General features: G+C 44.8%; 1 protein-coding gene and 1 long non-coding RNA gene across 6 annotated transcripts in view; one reads left to right on the top strand and one right to left on the bottom strand.

Moving 5' to 3' along the window:
• SLC6A14 (solute carrier family 6 member 14) overlaps nt 1–20,251 on the bottom strand; it is a 54,225-nt gene extending 33,974 nt beyond the window's left edge. Inside the window, exon 1 of the mRNA XM_081896954.1 lies at nt 19,690–20,251. Within this exon, the coding sequence (XP_081753080.1) occupies nt 19,690–19,821 (132 nt within the window). The 5' untranslated portion in view covers nt 19,822–20,251. The remainder of the gene's footprint in view (nt 1–19,689) is intronic.
• Nucleotides 1–26,278, top strand: part of LOC309361813 — a 54,606-nt gene that overhangs the window by 4,760 nt on the left and 23,568 nt on the right. For 4 of the 5 annotated variants that reach the window (XR_014164642.1, XR_014164643.1, XR_014164644.1 and 1 more), the window contains exon 3: nt 26,095–26,182. This is a non-coding gene — a long non-coding RNA (uncharacterized lncRNA). Of the gene's footprint in view, nt 1–19,176; nt 19,373–26,094; nt 26,183–26,278 lie in introns of all 5 variants that reach the window. The other variant, XR_014164646.1, reaches the window with a different exon arrangement.

Here is a 26,278-nt window from a genome sequence, read left to right as displayed (position 1 = left end):
ATCAGACCAAAATACTTCTTTCCTGCACTTACAGTATCCTTTTCAGACTGTGGTGATCAGAAATATGTATTCTATTCCAAATGTGGCAGCACCATAGATAGACATTGCAGTACTGACAGTTTCAACACACAGTACACAAATGTCCCCATTTAGAAGTCAAGAAGAAATCTTTTGATTGCCTCAACAGCTATCAGGGATGCCAACTTGGGTCTCAGCTTATAGGTGCCCAGCATATGTGACATGACATCATGATGTGACATCGTGATGTGATGTCATGATGTCACACACCCCGTGACCTCAGAACCTGACTTTTCCAGTGCCACCGGAAGTCAGGTTCCAAGGTCTCACAAGGCCTTTGATAGCATCTCCAAGGTCTTGCAAGATGCTTTGTGAGGCTCCCAGGGCTCCCTATAGTTGGTGCCCCTGATACCTATGTTCTTCCACTGTAGAAGGAAGCATGCCTCCAAATATCAGTAGCTGAGGTCAATGATGTGAGGTGAGGATAAATTCAATCCAGTTCAGATTTTAAGACATCCTTCAGAATTTGCAGCTCTCCAAATTTTGCACAGTGGTTTTCCAACCTACCAAATGACTACAAGAATCCAAATATTTGGGGAAGTTGTGCATAAAGACAAATATATTAGTGAAAACAGCATACAAAAAATGTAATATATTAAAGAGAAATTGCCTGCATGCATGTGTGAATGAGTCAAAACTGCATACAAAGATGTGTTTCTTAGGAGAAATGTGCACTAAAATGCTGAAGAATTTTCATGAGGGTTTTTTTGAAGGGAAAAAAGGAAAAATCACAGATTGCTGCAGCAACATGGAAAACTGAATTTAAGATTAGAAAAATGAGATAACAGAGGGAACCAAAGCTGACAGAACTTTCTCCCACTAGCTGGGAATTGCAGGTGTTCGGGTGCTGATGTGCTCATATCTTGCTTCCAGGCTTCCCATTGGAGTACCTGGTTGGCCACTATGAGAAGGGGATGCTAGACTTGATGGGTTACTGGCCAGATCCAACTGTCAGGCCCTTCTTGTGTTTTTATGCTTTCTGGTTCAGCTACATTTGTGCCTAACTGGCCAGTGTACCTTGAAAAATGATAATGTGGGGCTGGGAGAGGGGGCAGAAAATAGCAAAAAACACCAGGGCCATTGAAAAGGTTGTTTCCTTCTCAATGGCCTTTGGAATCTCTTCCATTTATGAATGCATTAACCAGGGTGAAGGGTTGCTTATTAGTCTTCTCTAGGGAATATCCCCAAATGGCCAAGCAGTTTCCCCCCTTCAAATGGCCAGTTTTGAATACATTGGCACGGTTTGAGTTTCTGCGCCTGTGTCCTACAAGGTTTCTATATGCCACAAAGCTAGATGGGCATGCCTGTTTCCAAAGGGGACGATGAGAGTGCCTGGGATAGGATGGCCTCCTGCGCAGTGCATTGCAGAACACAGAATAAATGTCTGCAAAATGCTTGCTCTGCTGAGTGACCAGGAGAAAGGCTCCTTCCTTCAAAACAAACTCGGAGCAGGAACAGCATTCCTGTTGAGATTTAACAGCTACCTGCTACCTGCACTTCCCAGGTACAATTGGAATCCTTTTTTTGTTTTGTTCCAATGGGCTTTCTCAGATGGATAAATGGCTTTTAGTATTTTGTATGGTTTTAGTTCCGTTCTACATGTATTCGGTTGGGGATTTGCTGTGTTTTTAATAGTTTTTAATTGTACATTGCCTTGAGACAATTGCATAGAAGATTAATGAATAAATGCTAATGATATTAATTATCCCCATCTGTCCCCTGAATGGCTGCTAGAGGCCACTCAACACACCCTCATTCAATGCATTCCACTCACCATTCAGGAACATTTATCTATGTTCATCTGGAGATCCAGAATCTCAACCCTTTCTGTATTTCCATGGCCATTTGGAAGGGCCACGGAAATACATTAGAAAGGGTTGAGATTCTTTTTGTTCTGGCCATTTGAAGACGGTCCCTAAGAATCACCAAGGACACTGGGCTGGGCCAATCACCACCCTGATGGTGGGAAGCATGTAGCAGTTGGGGCCTGGCATTCCTTTGGCTATTCAGAAGGAACCAATGTATTCCATTTGCTACTCCCTGTTATTGGCTTGAATATCTCCCCAAGGGAAAAGCAAAGGCATTTGGAGCTTTGGAGAAGGGTGGGTGGGTTATAAAAACCATGCATGGTGCAGAGAAAGCAGACAGGGATCATTTTTCACCACCTGCCTCTTATACCACTAGAACTCAGGGCCACCCAATGAAACCAGTCTGCAAGAGGCAGAGAGCAAAGCAAAAGGGGGCACAATTAGCTAGTGGAATTTGTAGGTGCACAAAAGTGGTTTAAAGAGGGCTTGAAGGAGGGGATCGTTATTCTGTTGTGGTTGTTACAACCTTAGGTCTGATCCAGCAGGACTCTCCAAATTTTCTTACTAAATTGCCTCCTTTCAAAAGCACAAGAAAAGGAAAACCTTCTGCAGAAAGCACCTTGATTCATGACAATTTTGGGCTTTGAATGCTTTTGGGGGAGCACTCAAGGCACCATGCCACACCTGGTTTGGGGCTAATCTAGACACTATATTAGCCATATATGTATATAACCCTCCCTTTTTTAGGTGATCTCCAACACATTTTTGGAATGATGCAGCCTTGGCTGGGGCTCATGGGAGCTGTAGTCCAAAACATACGAAGGGCACTAGGCTTGCAAGGGCACTAGGCTTGCAAGTTTTCAAGTCCATTTATTGTAAAATGAGAAGTAATGGAAATTAAAGTTGCAAGCCTCGTGACCATCAAGGGCTAAAACTAATAACCTTTGCAGCATAAATCTGCCAGAATAAATTTTAAGAGACAGATTAAATTGGTATACAGCTGTATAACAAAATATATTTACATTTACATAAGGGAACCCTGCTGGGCCAGACCAAAGCCCAAACTAGGTCAGAATCCAGTTTCTTGCAAGTTGATGCATCTGGAAGAGACCATAGATCAGTAGCAGAGCATCTGTCTTGCATATTAAGGCCCCAGGTGTGACCCCTGGCATCTAGGTTGCGCTGGGAATGTCCCCTGCCTGAAACCCTGGAAAGCTGCTTCCAGTCAATGTAGACAAGTACTGAGTGTGATGGATCATTGGTTGACACAGCACATGCAATTTCCTTTGTTCCAATGGGATGCCCACAAGAGGGACTTAAGAGTACAACGAGCCATCACTGTCATGTGTCCACACCGTTTGGTAAGCAGATGTAGACTGCTTCTGAAAACAGAGGTTCCATCATAACTCCTAGCTGCTCAATCATCTATCCAAAATTAAACATAGCAATGGTTTTTCATTGTCAAACAAACAACAACAACGACATCATAAGCAGAACAGAAAGCAGCAAATGTCTAGGGGGAGGATGCAATTAAGGCTGGGTTTTAACTAGGCACCAAAAGCTACACAGCAAAGTAGCCAAGGCAGGCATCACTTGGGAGATAGGGTTGTAATCACAATAAAAGACCTGCTTCTTGAGTCACCCACTCAGCTTCCCACAGGTGTTTGAGATTCCTGCCCTCCTGCCCAGAAATGCAAAAGGCTATCATTTGCCCATAATAACAAAAGTGTTTTCTGAAGACTAGCCCTAAAAGAAACCAATTTGCTCCAAGCTATCATTATTACAGTGGTACCTCGGGTTACATACGCTTCAGGTTACATACGCTTCAGGTTACAGACTCCGCTAAGCCAGAAATAGTACCTCAGGTTAAGAACTTTGCTTCAGGATGAGAACAGAAATCGCGTAGCGGTGGTGGCAGCAGGAGGCCCCATTAGCTAAAGTGGTTCCTCAGGTTAAGAACAGTTTCAGGTTAAGAAGGGACCTCCAGAATGAATTAAGTTCTTAACCTGAGGTACCACTGTATTTCAATTTATTATTGGCCCCTCAATGTAGGGTCTCAGGATGAACCAGTTAAAACTATTTTCAAACAAGATAATAGGGCTGGCCCTCCTATGAAGAAGAAGAGGAGGAGGAGGAGTTTGGACTTTGGATTTGATATCCCGCCTTTCACTCCCTTTAAGGAGTCTCAAAGCGGCTAACATTCTCCTTTCCCTTCCTCCCCCACAACAAACACTCTGTGAGGTGAGTGGGGCTGAGAGACTTCAGAGAAGTGTGACTGGCCCAAGGTCACCCAGCAGCTGCATGTGGAGGAGCCGAGACGCGAACCCGGTTCCCCAGATTACGAGTCTACCGCTCCTTACAACTACACCACACTGGCAAGATGAGGCAATTGCCTTGGGTGGCAGGATCCACAGGGGCAGCAATTCTGGCTTCCAAGAAATGCATCACCCACTGCTGCTGCCACTTCCATAATGGCAGTGATGGCTGTGGTGACTCAACATTCTGTTTGGAAGTCCCCCCACCCCCACCTTTTCTACAGTGGCCTCTTGACAAATAGGAGACACTACTGGTTTCCTCCCACCCTAGGGAGGAAATGATGGGCGCTTCCATCTGGGGTTTCCAGGGGTCTGCACCTACTAGGTGTGATTTAAAGCAGGCCGCCACCCCACAAAGGCCTTTGATTCTCACTTCAACTGTCAGGTAAGCCTGATTTGATTCCACTGCCCTTATTCCCAATGTAGACCTTCACTCACCCCCCTTCTTCCCTGGAGGGGGCCCACCATTTTGTACTTTGCCTCAGGTCCCAGATGTCTTGGTTCGCCACCCCCCTCCCACACACAGCAGATGGGGCTCATCCACCTGGGAAGGTAGCCCATTTAGGAGAAGGAAAACCCTGATCTTAAACCTCTACTGCCTTGCAAGATATCTTCAGGAGAAGAAAAGGCTAAGGAGTAAACCTACAGAAATCTGGAGTCCCTAAGAAGGGTTGGGTGGTGCCTTGCACACCTCCTTCCAGCAACTCCTGCAGCCAAGCAGGTGCCAAACATCTTGCTCTGCTTTCCTTTGGACCATATCAGTGAGGCCGAGAGGGAGGGGTCTTGCCGTCTGGGCAGCCCAGGACCTCCAGACACACTGCCCAAGCTTGTGCCCCTGAGGGGTCACTTCAGTGCTGCCAACACAGCAGTTTGACTTCCTCCACAGAGGCATGGGGAGGAATTTCTCCTGCTAAGGAGCTGCCACAGAACAATGATATTGAAACCCTACTCCTCAGGTGGATAACAAACAGCCCATAGGCTTATAACAACCCCAGGCTTGGTGGAAGGTTTTTGTTATGATTATTTTTTTAAAAAACAAACAAACACTCTATTGGCATCTTGCCTTAATGATTATGGAAGGCTCCTCTGAGATAATCTGTATTTACTTGGCAACACACCCTGATGCCAACCGCACAGTGCAGTCACGTTCATCCCTGCTTAGCAGGATGAAAGTCTATTTTGCAATGTTAATGATGTCATGCTACTGTGGTGTTTTGTTCCTTTCTTTTTAAAGGTGCAAGCACAAGGTGCCCAGAAAACAAAGTGTCAACACTGCAAGATAAACAGAATTTAATCCTCATAGGGGGTGGGGGAAACCTGGGTGTCCGGGGATATTTACATTATTTCCTTCTTTAAAAAAAATATAACCAGTGTGTGTAACCAGGCTGGCTATTGCAAGGCTATGGTGACTGCTGTGAAACAGCATTTTCTCTGGGTGGAGAGGGGTGGGCTGGGCCTTACAAGAAGGAGTCTGAAAGCCAGTTCAAGCAGGATTTGGAGTTATGGGGGTGAGGAGGAATCAAGCTGCTATTATTATTCACTTTCTACACAGTTGTCTCAGGCAAGGTACACTAGAACCTGCAAAAAACAACCTAGTTTGAAATATAAAAAACAGCAAATTTAAAACAAAAACAAAACCATACAAAGTATACAACTCACAGTGAAGACCCATTTATCCAGCTGGGAAAGACTGTTAGAACAACAGCAGCAAATGTCCTCAGTTGTTTTTGGAAACTCTGGCGGTTAGAGTACTGGGTTGAGACCTGGGAGACCAGGATTCAAACCCCCACTCACTGGGTGTGACCTTGGGCCAGTTGCTTTAGCTCCTTGGAGAAAAAGGTGGGATATAAATGTAAGCAAAGAGATAACAAATAAATATGTGTTCATTCAGAAGCAAGCCCCAAGGTGCTCAGCGGATGTTATCCCCAGAAATGGTTGTGTTGGGATTACAGCCTTAAATCCATGTGATTGGCAGATTAACCAGCCAATTAAGTAACAAAACGTTTAGTCGATTAACTGGGGGAGGCCAGTTCCAAGCTGCAAGTGATGCTGAAAGCGAAGGGGAAAGCTTGTTGTTTCTGTGCCATGGAGTTGTGACATTTAGGAGGGGGGAGTCCCCACCCTTCTAATAACCAAACATGAATGAGAAAAGGAAAATTCATAATTGATTCTTCTAAGAATAAGTGGCAGCTGCTGTTTATAGATCTGTAAGTTATCTTTCCTCACTTTGTAACACTTTCCCCAATATATTAGTTAAACTGTGGAACTCACACCCACAGGAAGAGTTAGTTATGGCCACCAACTTGGATGCTTTTAAAAGAGGGCTGGACAAATTCATGGAGGAGAACACTATTGGGGACTGCCAGTAGCCTCTAGCAGTGATGGCTGTGCTGCACTTCCACAGTCAGCCTCTGGCTACCAGTTTCTGGAAACCACAAGTGGGGAGAGTGGTCTGGTTCTCTGTTCCTGTTTCCAGGCTTCCCACGGGCCCCTGGTTGGCCACTGTGAGAACTGAAAGGTGGACTAGATTGGCGCCCGTTGGCCTAATCCAGCAAGCCACCATTGTGTTCTTGTGCTTAGGAGACCTTTGTATCAGGGGTTTCAAAATAGCACTTTCTTTTCTTCACTGCACTGGAACCTTCTTCCCTCTTGCCTAGGACAAGAGACAGGTATGCCAGCCAACTTGTTTCTGTTTTCACCCAAACACTTTCAGACAGGTTCTCATCCCTCAACATGCAGGTGGAAAATGCAAGATCCACAGAGTAAATCAACTTGTAGGGCAAGTCTGCCCACATGCCACTCATGGAAGCGAGGTGTCCCTTAACAGGAAGTCTTCCCTGAAAAGTGCTGGCAGGAGCAATGAGTGCATGCCAGGGACTTAGATGCCATTGTGGTGGAGATGAGTGACTGTCTTACAAGACCAGGCTGGGTACCCCGTCTGACATATGCGAGAGGCAGCCCTTACACAAGCAGGTTGGCAGAAGGAGAACACCCAGGTCAAACAGTATGTGTCAAGAGGTGCTGCCCAGGTGATGGAATTGCAGAGCTGAGTGACTGTCAAAGCAAGGTTAGTTCAACACAGAGAGCTCCAAGTTGCTTCCAGGCCAAATGGGTGTGCCTGGCATTCCAATTCTCGTCCAGACATAGTTTCAGGAGTTACCTTAAGCAGAACAAAGGCACATGTGTATTCGGACTCTGACCAAAGATAACCCCAGTTCTGTATGTGTGTGTGGAGTGCCGCAGGGCGCAATTCTCTCCCCGATGCTTTTTAACATCTTTATGCGCCCCCTTGCCCAGATTATCCGGAGCTTTGGGCTGGGCTGTCACCAATATGCTGATGACACTCAGCTCTATCTGCTGATGGATGACCACACCGACTCGGCCCCGAACACACTGACCAGATGCTTGGAAGCTGTGGCTGGATGGTTTCGTGGGAGCCGATTGAAACTAAATCCTTCGAAGATAGAGGTCCTATGGCTAGGTCGGGATGGCATGGGGATGAGGGACCAACTCCCTTCTCTTGCGGGGGCCCAATTAGTGCCATTGCCTTCCGTTAAGAGTTTGGGTGTAATCCTTGATGCCTCCCTTTCCATGGAGGCGCAAGTTACAGCAACAGCCAAGGCGACATTTTTCCACCTTCGCCGCATCAAGCAGTTGGTCCCTTACCTTTCCCGCCCCGACCTGGCCACAGTGATCCATGTGACGGTCACCTCCAGGCTTGACTACTGTAATTCGCTCTATGTGGGGCTGCCCTTGAAGCTGTCCCAGAAGCTCCAGTGGGTGCAGAATGCTGCAGTGAGGCTCCTCACGGGATCTCTGCCATGGGAGCATATTCACCCAGTGCTTTTCAAGCTGCACTGGCTCCCGGTAGAGTACAGGGTCAGATTTAAGGTGCTGCTTTTGACGTTTAAAACCCTTCATGGCCTAGGAGCCTTGTACCTACGGGACCGCCTTTCCCGGTATGCCCCACAGAGAGCCTCAAGGTCCATAAATAACAACACCCTGGTGGTCCCAGGCCCTAAGGAAGTTAGATTGGCTTCAACCAGAGCCAGGGCCTTTTCAACTCTGGCTCCGGCCTGGTGGAACGCTCTGCCTCATGAGACCAGGGCCCTGCGGGATCTGATTTCTTTCCGCAGGGCCTGTAAGACAGAGTTGTTCCGCCTGGCCTTTGGCTAGGAGCCAATTTGATTCCCTCCCCCTCTCTCTCTCTCTCTCTCTCTCTCTCTCTCTCTCTCTCTTCTTTCTTTTCCTTCTCCTCCTGCGATGAGGCTACATTTTAATATTTTAATGTGCCATTATTTTAATGTTGTATTTTATTTTTGTTTTTAAGTTGTAACCATTCATCTTGTTTTTATTATTGCTTGTAAGCCGCTCTGAGCCCGGCCTTGGCTGGGGAGGGTGGGGTATAAATAAAAAATTATTATTATTATTATTATTATTATTATTATTATGTATCACCAACAATTTTGTCAACCTGGGATTTTTTTATTACAGCGGTACCTCGGGTTACAGACGCTTCAGGTTACAGGCGCTTCAGGTTACAGACTCTGCTAACCCAGAAATAGTACCTCGGGTTAAGAACTCTGCTTCAGGATGAGAACAGAAATTGCGTGGCGGCGACAGCAGGAGGGCCCATTAGCTAAAGTGGTACCTCAGATTAAGAACAGTTTCAGGTTAAGAACGGACCTCCAGAACGAATTAAGTTCTTAACCCAAGGTACCACTGTACTCATATTGCATATTTCTGTGTAATTTACCGGTATTTGGCTTCTCAGATTTAATGAAATCTATGAATATGTGTGGGTGGGAAAGACTTGGTGGTTGAGCAACTACCAGGACCATGATGCAGCACAGCAAGATCAACCAGGGTTTTGTTGTTGTTGTTTTGTTTTTTAAACCCTTCAGGAATGGGGAATTTGTAGCTCTCCAAAAGTTGCTGGGCTACAGCTCCCAGCCTCCCTGGACATTGGTCCTGCTGGTGGGGGCTGATGGGAGTTGTGGTCCAACAACACAGAGAGAGCTAACCATCCCTGTTCTAACTCTAACTCTAATGGTGCAATGTGCACCATTGGGTTGGCAAAAATGCTAAAATTGTGCTATATCAGTTACAGGCACACACACCCCATTCGCACGCATTCAGTGTGTGTGCAACTGCGCACAGGTGCATAGTGCGGAACCTGGAAGTGACCTGCTGTAAACTTCACAGAAAGAGGCAGACTGAGGGTGGACTTTTCCAGTGGTATTTCAAATATATGCGATTTCGCTTAAATGCACGGTACCTTGGAATGTAACCCCTGTGAAAATTGGAAGCTGCCTGTACTCATTTTTCCAACCTTAACTTTAGTTTGTGGATTTTTTGAAGTCCTCATGGAAATTCATCTGATTTTAGTGTGAATTTCTCCCAATGTACAAATGTTTGCATACAATCTTGCCTAATATGGACATCTTTGCAGAGCAGTGCTTATTATTATTATTAGCCCTCCCTTTACCACAAGGTATCAGGGGCAGTTCTCTGACTGGAAGAAGTAGAAAGTGGAGTCCCATAAGGATTGGTGTGGGAGCCTGTGCTTTTTAACTTGTTCATAAATGATCTAGAGTTAGGAACAAACAGTGCGGTGGCCAAATTTGCCAATGACACTAAATTGTTCAGGGTTGTTAAAACAAAAAGAGATTGCAAAGAGCTCCAAAACGACTTCTCCAAACGGGTGGAATGGGCAGTAAAATAGCAAATGCAATTCAGTGGAAACAAGTGTGAAGTGATACACATATGTGCTAATGGGATCTGAACTGGAAATGACAGACCTTCATATGAGATATCTTGATGAAGATGTTGAGCCAGTATGCAGTGGCTGTAGAAAAGGCAAATTCCATGCTAGGGATCATTAGGAAAAGAATTGAAAATAAAACGGCAGATATCATGAATGCCATTATAGAAATCTATGGTGCAACCATATTTGGAGTCATATGGACAGTTCTGGCCGACTCACCTCAAAAAGGCTATTGTGGAGTTGGAAAAGGTTCAGATAAGGGCAACTGAAAAATAATCAAGGGGGTGGGGTGACTCCCCTCTGAAGAAATGTTGTAGCATTTGAGACTTCCTAGTTTAGAGAAAAGGTGAGTAAGGAGCAGCATGACTGAAGTTTGTGAAATTATGCTTGGCATGCAGTCAAATGCATGGAGAAAATGGGTAGAGAAAAGTTTTTCTCCCTCTCTCATAACACTGGAACTCGTGGACATCGAATGAAGCTGAATCCTGGAAGATTTAGGAAAGATAAAAGACAGTATTTTTTCCAAGCAGCACAGACTGTGGAACTTGCTCCACCAGAAGGCAATCAACTAGGGTGGCTTTAAAAGAGGATTGGGCACACTCAAGGAGAAGAAGGCTACCCATGGCTACTCGCCAGGAGGGCTATGCTCTACTGCCACAGTCAGAGGCAAAAGTGCTTCTGGTTGCCCTCCTAGGGAGGGGAAAGTGCTCTTGTACTCGAATCCTGCCTCTGGGTTTTCCACTAGGGCATCTGGTTGGCCACTGTGAGAACAGCAGACTCTCCAAGTGTCCCTCTTTTCCAGGGATGTCCCTGATTTAGAGAAGCCGTCCCAGTTTCTGATTTGATTGTGGAATGGGACATCCCTATTTTCATTGGAGAAGTGTTGGAGGGTATGGAACAGGATGTTGGGCCACTTGCTTGATCCAGCAGACTATTCTTATGTTCTTGTGGCAGTTACAACCATTACAACACAATGGCTAAGGACAGTTGAAAACAACTTACAGCCACAGAAATAAGGCGAGTCCTGAAATAGAAATCAAAGGGGCCTACAGATGTGTCTTTAGCATCTTTCCACGTTATTTTAAACAATAGTACATTTTAGGCACACTTTACCCAAGTGAATGTGTTTTTGTATACATTACTTGGCTAGAGAAGTGCACTGCAGAATTTGGAGAATCTGGAAGGAAAGTTGTGTTTTGGATCATGTGCAAATCAGGCAGATTCGCCTTGGAATGCAAGTGAGACTGATTTCTCCCCATCCTTATCATGCTTGACATCAGCCGAGTTGAGCATCGTTGGACTTGGCAATGATACAGAGGAACAGACTGCCCCTGTCTTGGGTTTCTGACGCTGTGATAGAAACCCACAATGGAAATGGCGCAGCAGAGGAGGATGCACAGACCACTTTGCATTACGGTGCAGAACATGTCTGGGTTCACTGGGATTAGAGATGGCAGCAGTGACCAACCCTTTTCCCCACAGCCAAAGGGCCCCCCTGCCTCCCATCTGGGGCTAGTGTGTCAGTGATGGCTGTGGCCACTGCCAACTCCCACCTCACATGCACACATCAGAGCACCACAGTGACCAGCTGGCAACCCCTCTCCTGTCAAATCCTCCGCAAAGGACAAGGGCCTGGGGGGACAGTTTCCTCCCCATCACAGCGCTGGGATGGGCAGAGTGCTTGAAATCTCTTTGCTGTGCCGAGATGGGGAGGAAAACCGCAACCGCTCTGCTCTTCAGATGAGAGGCAACAGGACTTGCTGTTACTTATGAGATACTCAAGGCCACTGTCGTCCACCTCCTTCTTCCAAAATTCCTGGATCTGGGCAGTGCAAGGATTCTTCCATGAATCATTCTTTCAATTTCCCCAGGCAGTTTCAGTTTTTGATTGACTCACATTCCTGGGAATGTTGAACCTTCCTCTTGTTCCTGTGCTGTTACATAAACAGCTGTTCAGTAGTTGATGGGGGAAGTTTCTCTAGGGTGTCTCAGTCCAACCATCTAGTTTCCAACACATTCCCATCTAATTGGGGGGTTGGGGTTGGGAATGTGCCAAAAAATACTTCTAAGGCCTTTGGCCGCAGAATGGGGCTTCCTAAACATTTCTTGAGCCTTATACATGCTGCTGAGGTCTTCCAGGTTTCACTGAAGGTGAGGAGCCAGCCTACCTTCTCCTGGCGAGCGGCTCCAAATCTTTGCTTTCAAAGAAACAATAAATGTCACAATTCACGAGGAAATACTCAAATTGTAAGTCATTTTCAAAGGAGGTTGAATCGGTGCACATACGCTCTCTTTGACTTGCTCATAAATTCTGGTAAAATATTGCGGTGGCACATCAGCACAATCTGTTTCTTTTTTGAAACCTTTGTTTCCTGCTCTTCTGGTGCAAAAAACCAGGACACTGGGCGGCTTATGGCTTTTAACATTGCAATGACATTTGAAGCAATATAAAATAATTGTGCAAGGTGACCAGGTTGGTGTTTGAAAAAAGGCTAAAACGTAAAAAGTCTGCCAGAATCCAATGGTCTTTGGGTATTGATGCAGGAGCAAGGTATATTTCTTGAAGCAAGATGTTCCATAAAGTAGCTTGGCCTTGGCTAACCTGAGTTGTAGTCCAGAACATCTGGGGGGCACCAGGCTGGGAAAGGTGCTGAGATATGAATTTTATTGTGGGAAAACAGAAGCTAGTGGCTCACCAGGTATGAGGCTGCCACTGAAAAGGCTTTTCTATAGAACATAAAAGACTTCCATATGCAGCTGGAATTTGCTCCATTTACCTGTGTGGGTGGATGTGTGAAATCTCAAGGCGTTCAACATGAGCAAATGAAGTCATCTTACCCTTTTGAGTCAGATCCTTGGCACATCCAGGCCAGTATCACCAACACTGAATGGCAGCAGCTCTCCAGCATCACAGGCAGCCATCCTTAGATGGTGGCTTAACTGGAGAAGTGCACTTTTTCATGAAATGCTTCCAATTTCCTTCTTATGGTCCTCAGTGCATCCTCTGACTTGTGTGGTTAACAGAGTTGTTTTTCTGGTGATGCAACCATTTTTATTTTTATTTTTTAAAAAGTATCAATCTAAACTTGCCTAACTAGAATTGCAATATACAACACGCAAACCTGTTCAGCAACAGCAACCTGCATGTGGTAGAAACTGAGGCTATAAGTCAATAGATGCTTTATCCTGCCAGATTATTTGCCAATGTGACTGCTTCCTTTTGTGCTCCTTTGGCCACCTTCCTTATTTGTTTTTATGCAATACATGTTGAAGAAGAGTTCCCCCATCTAAGAAAATTATGGACTCCTTTGCAATAGTCATCAAGTGTTTGTGATAACATGCTGGTTTCTCGCTCCCCACCCTCCCCCCGCCAAACCCAGTGAACGCAGATATGCAAAGTATGTATAGAAATATCTCAGCTTGTCAATGCAACATTTGCATTCAAAATTAATAGGGAGCAAGCTTTGGAGTTCACCAGCACTCTTCATCAAACTGTATGGGTAGCCAACATGGTGTGTTCCAAATGTTGTTGGACTACAAACTCCATCAGCCTCAGCCAGCATGAGCAGCCATCAAGGAAGATGGGAGTTGTAGTCCAACATCAACGTCAAGGCATTTTCACTTGACAGAGTTCCAGAGCAGGGGAATGAAATCCTCACCCCCACATCTTGTGGAAGGGTACCACGTCAGCTCTATGGGGTTCAGGTTTCAATTTGCTCTGCCTTTCAGGAGTGCCAACTTGAATAAAATATTGGGGGGGGGGGGAGGTAAGCCCCACCCTGCATAATCAATCACATGACACAGTGCATGCACACCATTTGAATGGCAATGCCCATCAACCTGCTCCTCAAATATGAGGGCCTCCTCAAATATTTTAGGGGGGGGGCAAAGATCCCTCAGCACCTAGGAGTTGGCTCCTATGCTGCCCTTAACATAAAAAGGGATGGCATGCAGAAAGAGGAGTCAGGAACTAAAATGCTGAAAAGTCTTCAGCTGGGCACTGGCTGGTCTCCCAAGCAGGTATTACATTAGTATGGAGAATTTGGCACTGGGTTTCAACAGTCAAGGGAGCATGGAAGTAGACCAAGCAGACAGATCAATGTTGCTTCAGGGGGAAAATGAATGGTGCATTTCCAAAATAGACCAACCTAGAAGATGAATGGTGCCTGCCATGGCCAATGAAACCTGTCAGATCAGTTGACAATGAGTGCAAGATGGTTGCACAAGAGCATAGTGGATCTTCATACACAACAAGAGGAGGCATCTATTTCATCACTGTTGCACAGATTTCATCAAATTTTGCATGGGATTTTCAGTTTGGAGTCAGCTTTACTTCTTCAGAAGGGGACAAACTCTCAGGCCTTGTCTTCTGAGCCCAGGAAGGGGATATGATTCATTTTGGAAGCTGTCTGGTTTTTTGTGTTGTTGTTTGTTTGTTTTTGAGTCAGGAAGGATGTCACAAGGTTACATGTACATTTCTTTTGAAGTATGAAATGCATACATTGTGTTTCCTCCAGAATGAGCTCCAAATGATTCAGATAGGGTCCCTAGGTGGCCTGTCCTTCATTCATGACTTTTATCAAGGGTGGGCTAACTCAGGTTTCAAACCCTGAACCTGAAATCTCATTGGAAGGAGGAACAGGGAAAGCAGATTTCATCAGCGGCACCCTTGAGAAGCAATGTTGCCTAGGCTTCTGGGTGCGTTCCAGGCTGCCCCCCCCCCATCACTCCCAGGTTTACAGGAGCAGAGCATAAAACAAGCTAAACAACAGTTTCAAGGCTGATTACCGACAGATTGGTTAGATCAAGATTGTGTGCATTATTTGCTGCTTTAATAATATCTGACATTTAGTGAGATAGCATATCAAATTTCTGCTCAAGCAGAGCTGGGGCTGCTCTCCCATCCAAGGCCAGTGCCTGCCTTTTTTATTATTGTAGATATCTGAGTCTCTGTCCTCCTCCATTGTAGCAGAACTTCCCCGCCTTCTTGGTCCTTCATATTGCCTTTGGCCATGTCAGCATCTGAGGCCTCCTCTGAAGACTCAGGCAGAGCTCCCTCTACTTCTTCCTGAAGATCTAATCTTGTTGAGGCTGTGTAAAACTTTTTGATTAGATGTCAATAGGATCCATCACGGGCGTAGAATGGGGGTGTGAGCCAGGCGCCCCTGCACAGAGTGTCCCATCCCACCCTGCCTGCTGCTGTGTCCCCAGTCCCCTCACTGAATGGCTGCCTGGCCAGCATAAGGGGGGATTTGCCCACCAAGAGCTGCATTGGTCTACCGGGCTCCACATGTGTGGGCAGGGGCACAGCCCTGCTTGGCTCAGGTGGCCAGGGCTGAGCTGGTGCACGGGCTGCATGAACCCTCTGCACCTGGTGGACGTGTGCTCAGCAGTGTTGGTGGTGATGGCTGGCCTGGCGCAGTGGCGTCTGTGGCCCTGCCCAGCACACACGCACAACGTGCATGTGTCCCAGGTGTCAAAAAGGACGCAACACTGCTGGGATCCAGTCTGCTTAGATTGGAGACAAAGAGCTATGCTGCCATTTCACTTTCCAGCTAGCCACAGTCCCACCCTAGGATTCTGTATGGCACTGCAGACACTCCATTGTGTCAGGAGCAAGGAGCCATCCCTGGAGGACACTGTACCCATCCACCAATGACACCAACAGCTGTCCAGAGTTCTGGGTGGGGTAGGGGATTAAAGGGGAAGAAATGCTGGTCTGATGTGAATGATTTTTGGACTAGGGAGAGGTTGAGGTTTTGTTTATTAAGTAGAGAGCCTGAGTGTTGCTTTTATTATTATTAGGGTATGTTTTATATGGACATTATGGTCTCAAATTGCTTGTAGTTAGAAAGACAAAGACCAGAGTTGGGGGTTGTGTGTGCAAGCTAGAAGCTGGAAGCAAGCAGGCTGCAGCCTGGGCAGCTGGGAGGCAGAGCCATGCCTGATTTCTGCTGGAATCCAAGACTGTGGCTAGGGGAGAAACAAGTCCTTCTGGGGTGTTAATGTTGTGAGCCCCTCCATCATAGGCTCCAGTGGTATATATGTTCAAATAACCCATATATCATGAAGACACCCAGTGCCGAATTCACGTGTAAGCTAAGCAAACTATAGCTTAGGGCTCCACTCTCTTGGCCCCCCCCCAAATAAAGAAAAAAACCTGGATGTACATTTCCAAAATATAAGAAAAAATAAATAAAACCTACATATTTTGTTATGTGCAAATGGCTTGAGATACCTATTACTGTAGGTCCATCAATTACCATATAGCATATATTCAACACAAAAACCAGGACTGAGTTGTTGTTGACAAAGGACAGCTGGACATATAAAGGGCCCCATTACCTCCAGTAACTTTGGGCCTCATCAAACCTAAATCCAGCCCTGAATACACCACAGTTGCCACTGAGCCTCATTCTCGAAGGAAATATGAACCCTGGGTCAGCACCTGGAACCCCTGGAATCTTGCACCACTCAAGAGATTATGGTGGCCTGCAGCTATACTATTCAAGGGATTCTGAATACTATAAAAGCCAGAGTAAACAGGATGGCCTTTCCCTAAAAGAGATGAGGATGGGCAGATCTGCATAGCTTTCAACAACCTGGCATGGCACCCCCAGATATTTTGCTTGGGGCTGATGTGAGTTGTCAAAAACATCTGGTTGGTGGATCCTGGACTAGGGAAAAAGTGTGCCATGTATGGCAGCCTCCAGCAACTTGGTGCCCTCCAGAGGTTATGGACCACCATGCACATCAACCCCTGGAGGGCGCTAGGTTGGCAAAGTGTGGTTTGCAACTCTGTGTCCTGCAGACTCCATGGATATGTCGATAGATGCTATTAAACTACGGAATCTGATCTTTGAATCATTGATAAGGGAAAGGAAGGTGTACAAGAGAATGTACAGACTTGCTGCCCCAGATGATAAGGAAATGGTGAATAAGGGTAAGAGCGTAGGGCGTACAAAAAGATGCATTATCTGATGACAAAGATGATGAGACATTAACAGACCCCTCTCCACCAAGAGTGAGTTTGGGATGTTGTTGGAAAAAATTATATTTTCATAAAACTGTATTTTGGTTATTATGTTTTCTTTTAGGTCTATGGCCTAGCTAAACTGAAAGAGCCTGTACCTGCCTCTTACAGTACAGAACTAGCTGCTTTTAGGTACTGTAAGTAGCTAATGTCCGTTACAGAACATTGAAAAGAATAAGCTGTTAGAATCTAAGGTGCAAAAAAAAAAAAAAGAATCAGCTGGACATAGTAATTGTGATTAATCTTGAATTGTTTTGCAGATGGATGAAAGGCGACATTGGAAGACTTTTAACCAACAGGAAAATTAGTTAAAGTCTTAACAGAGAAAGACGCTGAAGAATGGTTAGATGTAATCACATGATATTATGGTAAGGGCTGATCTGAAGAGTCAAATGACTTTGACTGGTCCAGGATGGTGACACTGGGTTGCAACAGCTAAGATTGCTGTGATCCTTTGAGTATTGAATAGAAATGATGTGTGCAATCTGGAAGTGTAAAAACAAGAAAAACCCATGGCTTTGGACGTGGTTCTTTGCAGCCTCCTCCTTACTTTTTGGGCTGGCCCTGTTTGCATTTGTACAGTCATACCTCAGGATAAATGTGCTTCAAGTTAAGTATTTTCGGGTTGCGCTCCGCAGCGACCTGGAAGTAATGGAGCACGTTACTTCCAGGTTTCGCCGTGCGCGCATGTGCAGACGGTCAAAATGACATCATGCACAGAAGCGGCAAAACGCAACCTGTGCATGCACAGACGCACGGACGTGGATTGCTTTTGCTTCAGGATGCAAATGGGGCTCCGGAACGGACCCTGTTCGCATCTCAAGGTACCCCTGTATTTTAATAAAGGCCTATCTTCTCACTTGGAGCTTGCATCCTTTTCTTTTAGGTTTCTAGGAACCACTTTTTAAATTTATCCAACAATGTCTCTGTGGAAGTGCCTCAATACGAGACCAGGCCTCTTGAGGCATGGCCCCCTACCTGTGGAGTGCTCTTCCCATCTTTGTACAGCTTTTACATGTTTCTGCTGGCAAGGCTTTCAGTTAAGTAAGGGTTGCCTCCTGTGGTGTTGCTTGTGTTTCAGTAGGTGGGCAGGATGCGGTCTGTATTAGTAGGTTGCTAGATGAACATTTTACCTACCATCAGTGTTTTAAACTTAGCATGGCTTTAAACTGTTTTCAGCTATGCTGTGTTTGATTTCTGTCAAGTTATTTTGAGACATTTGATTGCAAAAAAGCAACTGATAAAAGTAATAAATAATAATATAATAATAAACAAAATCACTATAAATATTATATACAGTCTGAAGATCGCAGGGGAATCTTATATAAAACACTTAAATAAACTTATATAAAATATAAAGCTCTGTCTATTCCTCCTCCCCAAGAAACAAATATATACATTACATGTGCGCCAGACCAGGACAAATCTACAATGTCCAAAATTTAAAAATAAATTTATAAATATAGATACGTTATTTCTTGCCCACCCTTCATCATAATGTCCCAGTGTAGATTATATCAACATATTGCACAGTTAGGAAAACAGGTAGAACTATTATAATGATGCAACAAGTAAAGACCATTCCAAGTGGAACAGAACAGTTATAGATGAAAGAGGGTCTCACAAAACAAGACACCTTTTCTGTCAAAGGCAAGGGTAGAGAGGGGCATCTCTTATATTGAAATCAGGCTCCATATACCTGCTGTGTATCTTGCAATGATGCCTAGAGAGAAGGATTCAAGTCTAGCTCTCTCTCTGATACTACATTTTTAGGTACCCAAGTGCCTAAAGGAGTGCCTCTCCTAATACCTCCCATCTTGGGTCCTAGGATCAGAAGGGGAGACCCCAGTGGTGGTGGGTTCAGTGCTGCCTGCTGCCTGTTGACCACAGCAGGCCCTTCTCAGTGGTGGCCCCCCATTGGTGAAATGCCCACCCTGGTAAGGGATGTTTCTCTTCTTTTCCTCCCTTCTGTTAACATTCAGAAGGAATTTAAGAACATTTCTCTCCACCCAATCATTTGATGGCACGAAGAAACTTGAAATTATTAAGTGTGAGGGTGTGCGACTGTTTGTCATTCTTCTTAGATATTGTAATTTTTAAAATGTCCTGTGGTGCATTTGATTTTTTTTATATGTTTTGTTTTGTTTTTAAATGCCTTGTTTTCTTACTTTGTAGCTTGCTGTCCCCAGCTCCTTGGGGAGGAAGGATGGGACAGAAATTTAGTAAAGAAAGAAAGAAGTCAAATTTTGTCTTCCAGAAAAGGAGCCTGCCCCAAAGATCCTTATCACTCTTGGGAGCTGTGCTGTTCCAAGTGGAAGTCTAGGAACTGATGTGGGACAAACCACACAGCAGTACTCACCAAATTCTAAAGGTGCTAGCCAGAAAAAGAATTACTCTGTGTTGACTTTGATGCTCTGCATGAAAAAGGCAGAGGAGAGTCATTCAAGAACATGATGACGGCTCTTCATTTTGTGGTTTAGTATCTGGGCATGAAAATCTAAGGTCCCTGCTCACTTGAGCATGAAGCAGACAGTGGTGCCAGGTGGAACATCATGTGGGCCCCAGGTGAAAAAACTTTCCTCTCACCTCAGCCCTACCCTCTGAATTACACACCAGCTTTTTGCTCCTTGTCTGAAGCATGCCAACCAACCCAGTAACCATATATAGGGATGTAAATCAAGCACCTACTTTGTTCCAGGCCTGAGCCTCTGGACCTGGCTCGCCAGTCCCGGTTCCTGAAGCATTATTCTGTCCTTTCTGGCTGAGGGTCCACAACCACATCAAACCCTGGTCCCACATTTTGGGGGGCAGAGCCTTCATGCTGCCAAGTTCTTGACTGCTGGAGGCTAAGAGGGAGAGAGGGAGGCCCACTATGCACTGGGTGACCCTTGGGTGCTGCGAGTTGAGAGCAATGCCTGCTTAAGCACCCAGCTGATGCACAGCAGGTGCCGTTCAACATTCTAAATCCCTACCCAGTAAGTGGCTTGACTAAAGGATTGCTGGCCAGTTCTAAGCATGGGCTTCTATGACCTTGGATCATGTTCAAGGGTTGTCTTTGGCAGGTGGGGCTTCATGTGGAAAACCCCCAGAAGATGTCCCATCTCCCAAGGAAATGGAACAGGAAATTCCCACACCACTAGGATCCTCTCCCTGCCACCTGACTCAGGTTCTGGCTAAATGGCACTCATGGCTCCCACTGGCTGGCTTCTTTGAAAAGCTTCAGCTGCATCTACCTTTATGACACCAGGTTTACCTCATTAGCTACTTCAAAATGAGCAAACAATGAAATTAGTCAGAGCGATGCCTCTGAGTGATGATCGGGTGTCCCTTCCTAACCTGTTGCCCCTTTCATGAGGAAGTAAAATTGTTATTTAATGACACTGAGGGAATTGCTGTTCCTTCTTCCTCTAGTGCTTGACTTGCTAAGATCAACATTATTCTCAGTACAGACTTTCCACAGCAAACTTATTTTGGTTGCTGGGTTTCTGAGCTTTCCATGTTTCCTCCAAACTTTCCATTTTATTCAGCAACATAACAGCATTTTGAAATTTTGTGGTCAGATTCATGGCTTTCCAAAGGTTCTGAGTGTGCTTGGGGAAAAGGTGTTTCCCTGTAGAAAGTTATAGTGCTTGTCATAATCACCAGTCCAACACAAGTCCACTTCGCTCTCTTTCAAGGTATGCTATTCCCACCCTCTATTGCACAAGTCCCACTCAAAGTGGGGGTGCCCCAAATTCTTCATGTCCTGCATTGCACAAAGAGCACTTAGTTCAGGAATGCATGAAATGAAGCCATTGAGAACTCACTCCACTCTTTCATATCTGCCACCAGCTGTAGAGGCAAAATGTACAGGACTAACATTCTTTGGCACTTGTTTGAGTGGCAAAGTGAATTTACCTTCTGCAGTGTAACATGGACTTAGTCATGAACACAAATTAGTCATCTTAATTCCTCTGCACACACACACACACATATACCAACTCCATGTAATCTTACCTGCAGGAAATGTACAGCACAGCAGTGCCAAGTTCTAAGATTACCACACCTGACTTCCTTGTTTCCCTTGATGAGCACAAGCAGTCCAAACAGAACAAACATTTCAGGCCTCACAAGTCAAAACTTTGAGGCAGCAAAAAGAATACCATAGAATTCAGACTGTGATACAGCAAAATACAATATTAGAAATAAAAACTCAGTTAACAAAAATACAGTGCCTAACGCAGCACATTCCAAATGATAAAACAGGCAGAAAAATTACTAGGTGGTCTGCTAAGACCAGCAGCAATTTTCAAGTGGTTCGTGGGGGGAGGGGGGTTTGGAGCCACATTAAAAAAGAGAAAGTGTAGTGGTGAGAGTGGAAAACCAGGGTTGAAATCTCCACTCAGCCATGAAGCTTACAAGCCTAACCTACCACACAGGGATGTTGTGGGGATTAAAGGAGGAGCAGTAGAACCACCTTGAGTTCCTTGGAGAGAAAACCGGGATATAAATACAGTAGATAAAAAAAGGATCCCCGGTTTATCCTGGACTCCTCTAGATGATGTTTAACTGAGCATTTGCTGGTGAGGTGTTTCATTGGTCAAACATTTGCCCATTCAATTCTCTGTTACTTGCCTAAATGCAGCAGCCGGCTTCTTTTTGAAAGTGCATTGTTGCACCAGGGTAACAGCACTTTAACCCACCTAAAGAAGGCAAACCTAAATCCTACCACAGAATTAAGCCACATTGGATCAATGGTCTTGAGTCCAGTGATTGTACCTTAAGAGTGGATAGTGGAGCTATCACTGGGAACTAGAAAATCTTACAAACACAGGATTGCTGAAAGTGTTCTTGAGGACTCTCCATAATTTAGGTCCCAGGTGGGTAACATGCCTCCTGAAGCCCTCAGCCAAAGGGGGCCCATCTAGTCCAGCATCTTGTTTTTCCAGTGGCCAACCAGATGCCCTAATGGGAAGGGCACCCACAGGACTTGAGGGCAACAGCAAGTCTCCCCACTTGGGAGTCCCAGCAACTGATATTCAAAGGCAGATGGTCTCTGACCCTGGAGGGAGAACATGGCCATACTGGCTAGCAGCTGTTGAGATAGCCTGGTCCTCTGTGAAAGCCATTGAAGCTGGTGGCCATCACTGTCCCTTGGGGCAGCCAATTCCATGTTGTTCTTCAATTCCATGAAGAAGTACAATCCTTAGCATCTCCAGGCAAGGCTGGGAATGTCCCTTGTCTGGAACTGAGGAGAGCCTCTGCTAGATAGAAACCCTGAGCCAACTGCACCCAGAAACACAGGAAGCTGCCCTATACCAAGTCAGATGATTGGTGAATCTAGATCCGTATTGTCTACACTGACCAGCAGCAGTGGCTCTCCAAGATTCCAGGCAGGGGTATCTCTCAGCCCTACCTGGAGATACTGGGGATTGAACCTCAGATCATTTGCCAGGTCTTCTACCAGGGAACTACTGTTGCTCCATTATGGACCAATGGTCTGACACAGCTGAAGATGGATCCATATGTTCTTCAAAACCTTTAAGAGTAGATCAGTATGCTTCCTAAAATGATTTGTGCTTCCCAGAGAAGCCTAATCTAATGAAACTGTTCCATCTCACAAATGAAGCTGGATCACCTCCAGAATTCTCAAAGCTCTTATTATTGTTTTCCTTTCAGAAACTGTATTTTGTGTACTTCAAGTGACAGCTTGAAAACAAATGAATCACTGAGGCCTGGACCAAACCACTGGTGCTTATCTTCTTTGCCCTATGGAGGCTCACTTTGGGCAAACATGTAAATGAGAAACCCCAAATTAGTGTAAATGTGATGTCATTCTTTCTGTTGGTAGCCACCGACTATGAATCAACCTTAATCGTGTTTAGAGTAAGGGATTCTTTGGGCTCAAGCACAGCCTCAAGAAACCAGCATTTCCCTAGGTACTGCCACTAGGATTCTGACTCTGGCAACAGCCCCCTGGACTTGTTGCAGAGAGGAGGGGGCTCAGTCAGAGAGAGGATGTCTTGTCCAAGGGCTTTCTATAACCTGGCACTGACTGTGCAGAACACCTATTTTTAAAGCTTATTTGGGCCATTATTTTCTCCCAAAGAATCCCGGGAGCTGTAGTTTGTAAAGGATCCTGGGAATTGTAGCTCTGTGGAGGTAAACTATGCTTCCCAAGCTTCTTGGCAGGGAAACCATGTGATTTAAATCATATGGTTATTAAAAAAAGAAACTGTATAGATTTGTATAGAGTATAAAATGTAAACCATAAGCATCACAACCAGGAAGGATAAAAATACAGAGATACAGCGCAGCTCCAAAGGGATAATAAAGTGTTAACTCATACAAAGGTTCCCTTTACAAATAATAAAGATGCATAAAAATAAAAGTATTCTCCTCCTTGAATTCCATCATTATTGAGAATTAAGGTTCTATGTGGTCTTAAAGGAACAAGACCTTTGCATATCATGGTGCCTATGAGAGCTCATCCTCAGGAGGAGTATTTCTGAATGTGCCAAAGCTGAGCATTCAGGACCACGGAAAACACAAGGTGCTTCAGTGCATGTTACACACAAGGGAACTTCAAGGAAGGCACAAGTGAAGTCACTCCAGGAGGAGACAGTGGAGCCCTCCACATCCTTTGCCCTTGTACTCATGTGCCCAGGAAATGGTTGTTGCGGAAAGGCAACACAGGGAGAGCTGCACTGATGGCTGCGATGCATCCATAGTTATAATTATGCTATAACCATGAGATTATTTTAGAATCTTAGCAGGTTTGTAATCTTAGAAATTGCCTTGGCTGTGACTATTATGAAATGACTCTGCACGTCTGAGTTTGCCACAACGCTACTGCTTCTGAGTTAACATCAGACCAGGCTGCTAATCACTTTCAAAATACTTTCTTGTATTTTGTGTTTTTAGGGTCTTGCTGCTTTGAGTTGGCTTACCTTAGCCAGATGGCATTAGGTGCACTGAAGCACCACAAAACAGTGGGTGGGAATTTTGAATCAAATTCCTCTGGGTTATTTTTATTTTGAATAAAGAAAGTATATAGGAAAGGGACCAGAGTACTAAAACATGCACGAAAACTTTCAAGCACTCCTGTGATGCCATGTTTCCAAATCAATGGATTCTGTGATCCTCTTAGCAGTCATTTGCAGGCTGAGAAGAATTCAGGCCTCCAGCAAAGCATCACTGTTTGCTTGGCACGTGGAAGACTTTTTGTTCCACATGGATACTGAGCAGATGAACAGTGAGAGGTAGATGGGCTGTTCGTCTTTCAGGCCAAAAGCTCTGAACCATGGGCATACACCTCTCAGTGTTAAAACACTGGAACCCATAAATGGCCAGAATTAAAACACAGAGAGAATTACCAATGAAAGAATAATGGAGGATGAAATTGATGGACTATGCAGAGTTAGATAAAATAACAGGAAGGATTCGAAACCTGCAGGACCAGAGATTCTCAGAAGACTGGAATAAATTTACGAAGTATCTGAAAAGCAATTGTGATGAACAGATTAGGCTAGTTGGATTGCAATAAGTTTTGTTAGGTGAACTATTTGAAATATTGCAAGAAAGACTATGAGGAGAATTATTAGTTAAAGATAATTAAATGTAATATAGAAATTAAGAAATGCAGAATAAGTGACAGAGAATGGGAAATCATCAGCGGTGTTGATGGAAGTCTAAAACATTTTATAAGATGAGAAGTTATGTTGTATGAATGTTGGAATTGATATATTAAAAAATTAATAAAAATGTATATATGTGTGTAGATAGATAGATAGATAGATAGATAGATAGATAGATAGATAGAATTAAAACAGAGAGAGTAGTTAGTTTAGCTGTGAAGTGTCATGTCCTATTGGAAGTTCAATTGAAAAAAATAATCAAGAGAGAAACCAGATTAAGAGATTAAAAGAAGGAGCTTTTCATATTCACAATGTCATATAACTGGTTGGTTGATGAATGCTGGTATTTTTAGCAGTTGCCTGTGTTTTCTGTGACAGTTGTAAAACTTCTCCCTCTCTCGTGGCTGTAGACCTCAAGGTCACACAATGAAACTGACTGAGAGTAGATTCAAGGCAGGCACAGTGAAGTACTTCTGCACATGACACATAATTAATGCTTGGAATTTGCTGCCCCAGGAGTCAGTGGTGGCCACTGGTTTAGATGTCTTTAGAAGGGGACTGGACACAATTGTGGAGGAAGATAGGTTACTAGCTATTAGCCTCTGTGTTCAGGGAGGTCTGCCTCTGAATGCCAGTTGCTAGGTACAGTACTAAAAACAGGGGAAGTCCTGCTTGTGGACTTCCCAGAGGGATCTGGTTGACCACTGTGGGAACAGCTTGCTATAGAATTGTATGGTCTATTATTCATACAAAGATTTATTTCCCATGTTTCTTGAGTTTAGGTACCACCCAGCGTGGCTAAAAAGAGTTAAAAGGGGCAATATCATCCCACAGATGTTCTTCCCTTAGAAGAACAATACAGTGGTACCTCGGGTTAAGAACTTAATTCGTTCTGGAGGTCCGTTCTTAACCTGAAACTGTTCTTAACCTGAAGCACCATTTTAGCTAATGGGGCCTCCTGCTGCCGCCGTGCCACTGCTGCACGATTTCTGTTCTCATCCTGAAGCAAAGTTCTTAACCCGAGCTACTATTTCTGGGTTAGCGGAGTCTGTAATCTGAAGTGTCTGTAACTTGAGATACCACTGTACAATAATTCTCAGGTCAGTCATAAAGTTAGAATCTATGCACAGAGGTGAGGACAATGTTGGAATAGGGAATAAGCCTCATGTTTCCTATGAGGGCATTCTAGGAAGCGGGTAGAATTCCAGGCAGTGAAACTCCCATTCTCAAACAACTTGTGCAATGTGCACAAAGATTTGAATTATTGGAAAGTTTTTGTGAACCATGTTGTAAGCCCAGAAACCGTAAAGAATGTGGATTGGATTAAAGGTTAGGGCACTGCCAGGGCTGGTGATGAATAAGCTGCACCTTGGCTGATCAAAGGATACCACATGGAGGAAGCTCAATATTCATAGACAGATTTATCTAGCATAGCTTTCTCCTTGCCTGAGATGCTATTTATATTTTTTGCACACAGGAGATTTTGACACAAGGAAGCCTTCAAACGTGAAGTTCCCCATCAGTGTGCTCTTAAGTGACAGAACCTCAGGAGATTTCTGCACTCAGTATGTATGTGTGTGAGCGAGCAGGGGCAGACCATGGGGTCTCAAATTTCAGTGACACCCTGTGCGGTGCCAAACTTCGCATCCCGATTCCTGCAC

Source organism: Podarcis melisellensis (genome assembly GCF_964234715.1).
Source record: "Podarcis melisellensis genome assembly, chromosome: Z".
NCBI classification, from domain to species: domain Eukaryota; kingdom Metazoa; phylum Chordata; class Lepidosauria; order Squamata; family Lacertidae; genus Podarcis; species Podarcis melisellensis.
Note: the sequence above shows the minus strand (reverse complement) of the source record. Positions and strands in the feature narration are given on the sequence as shown.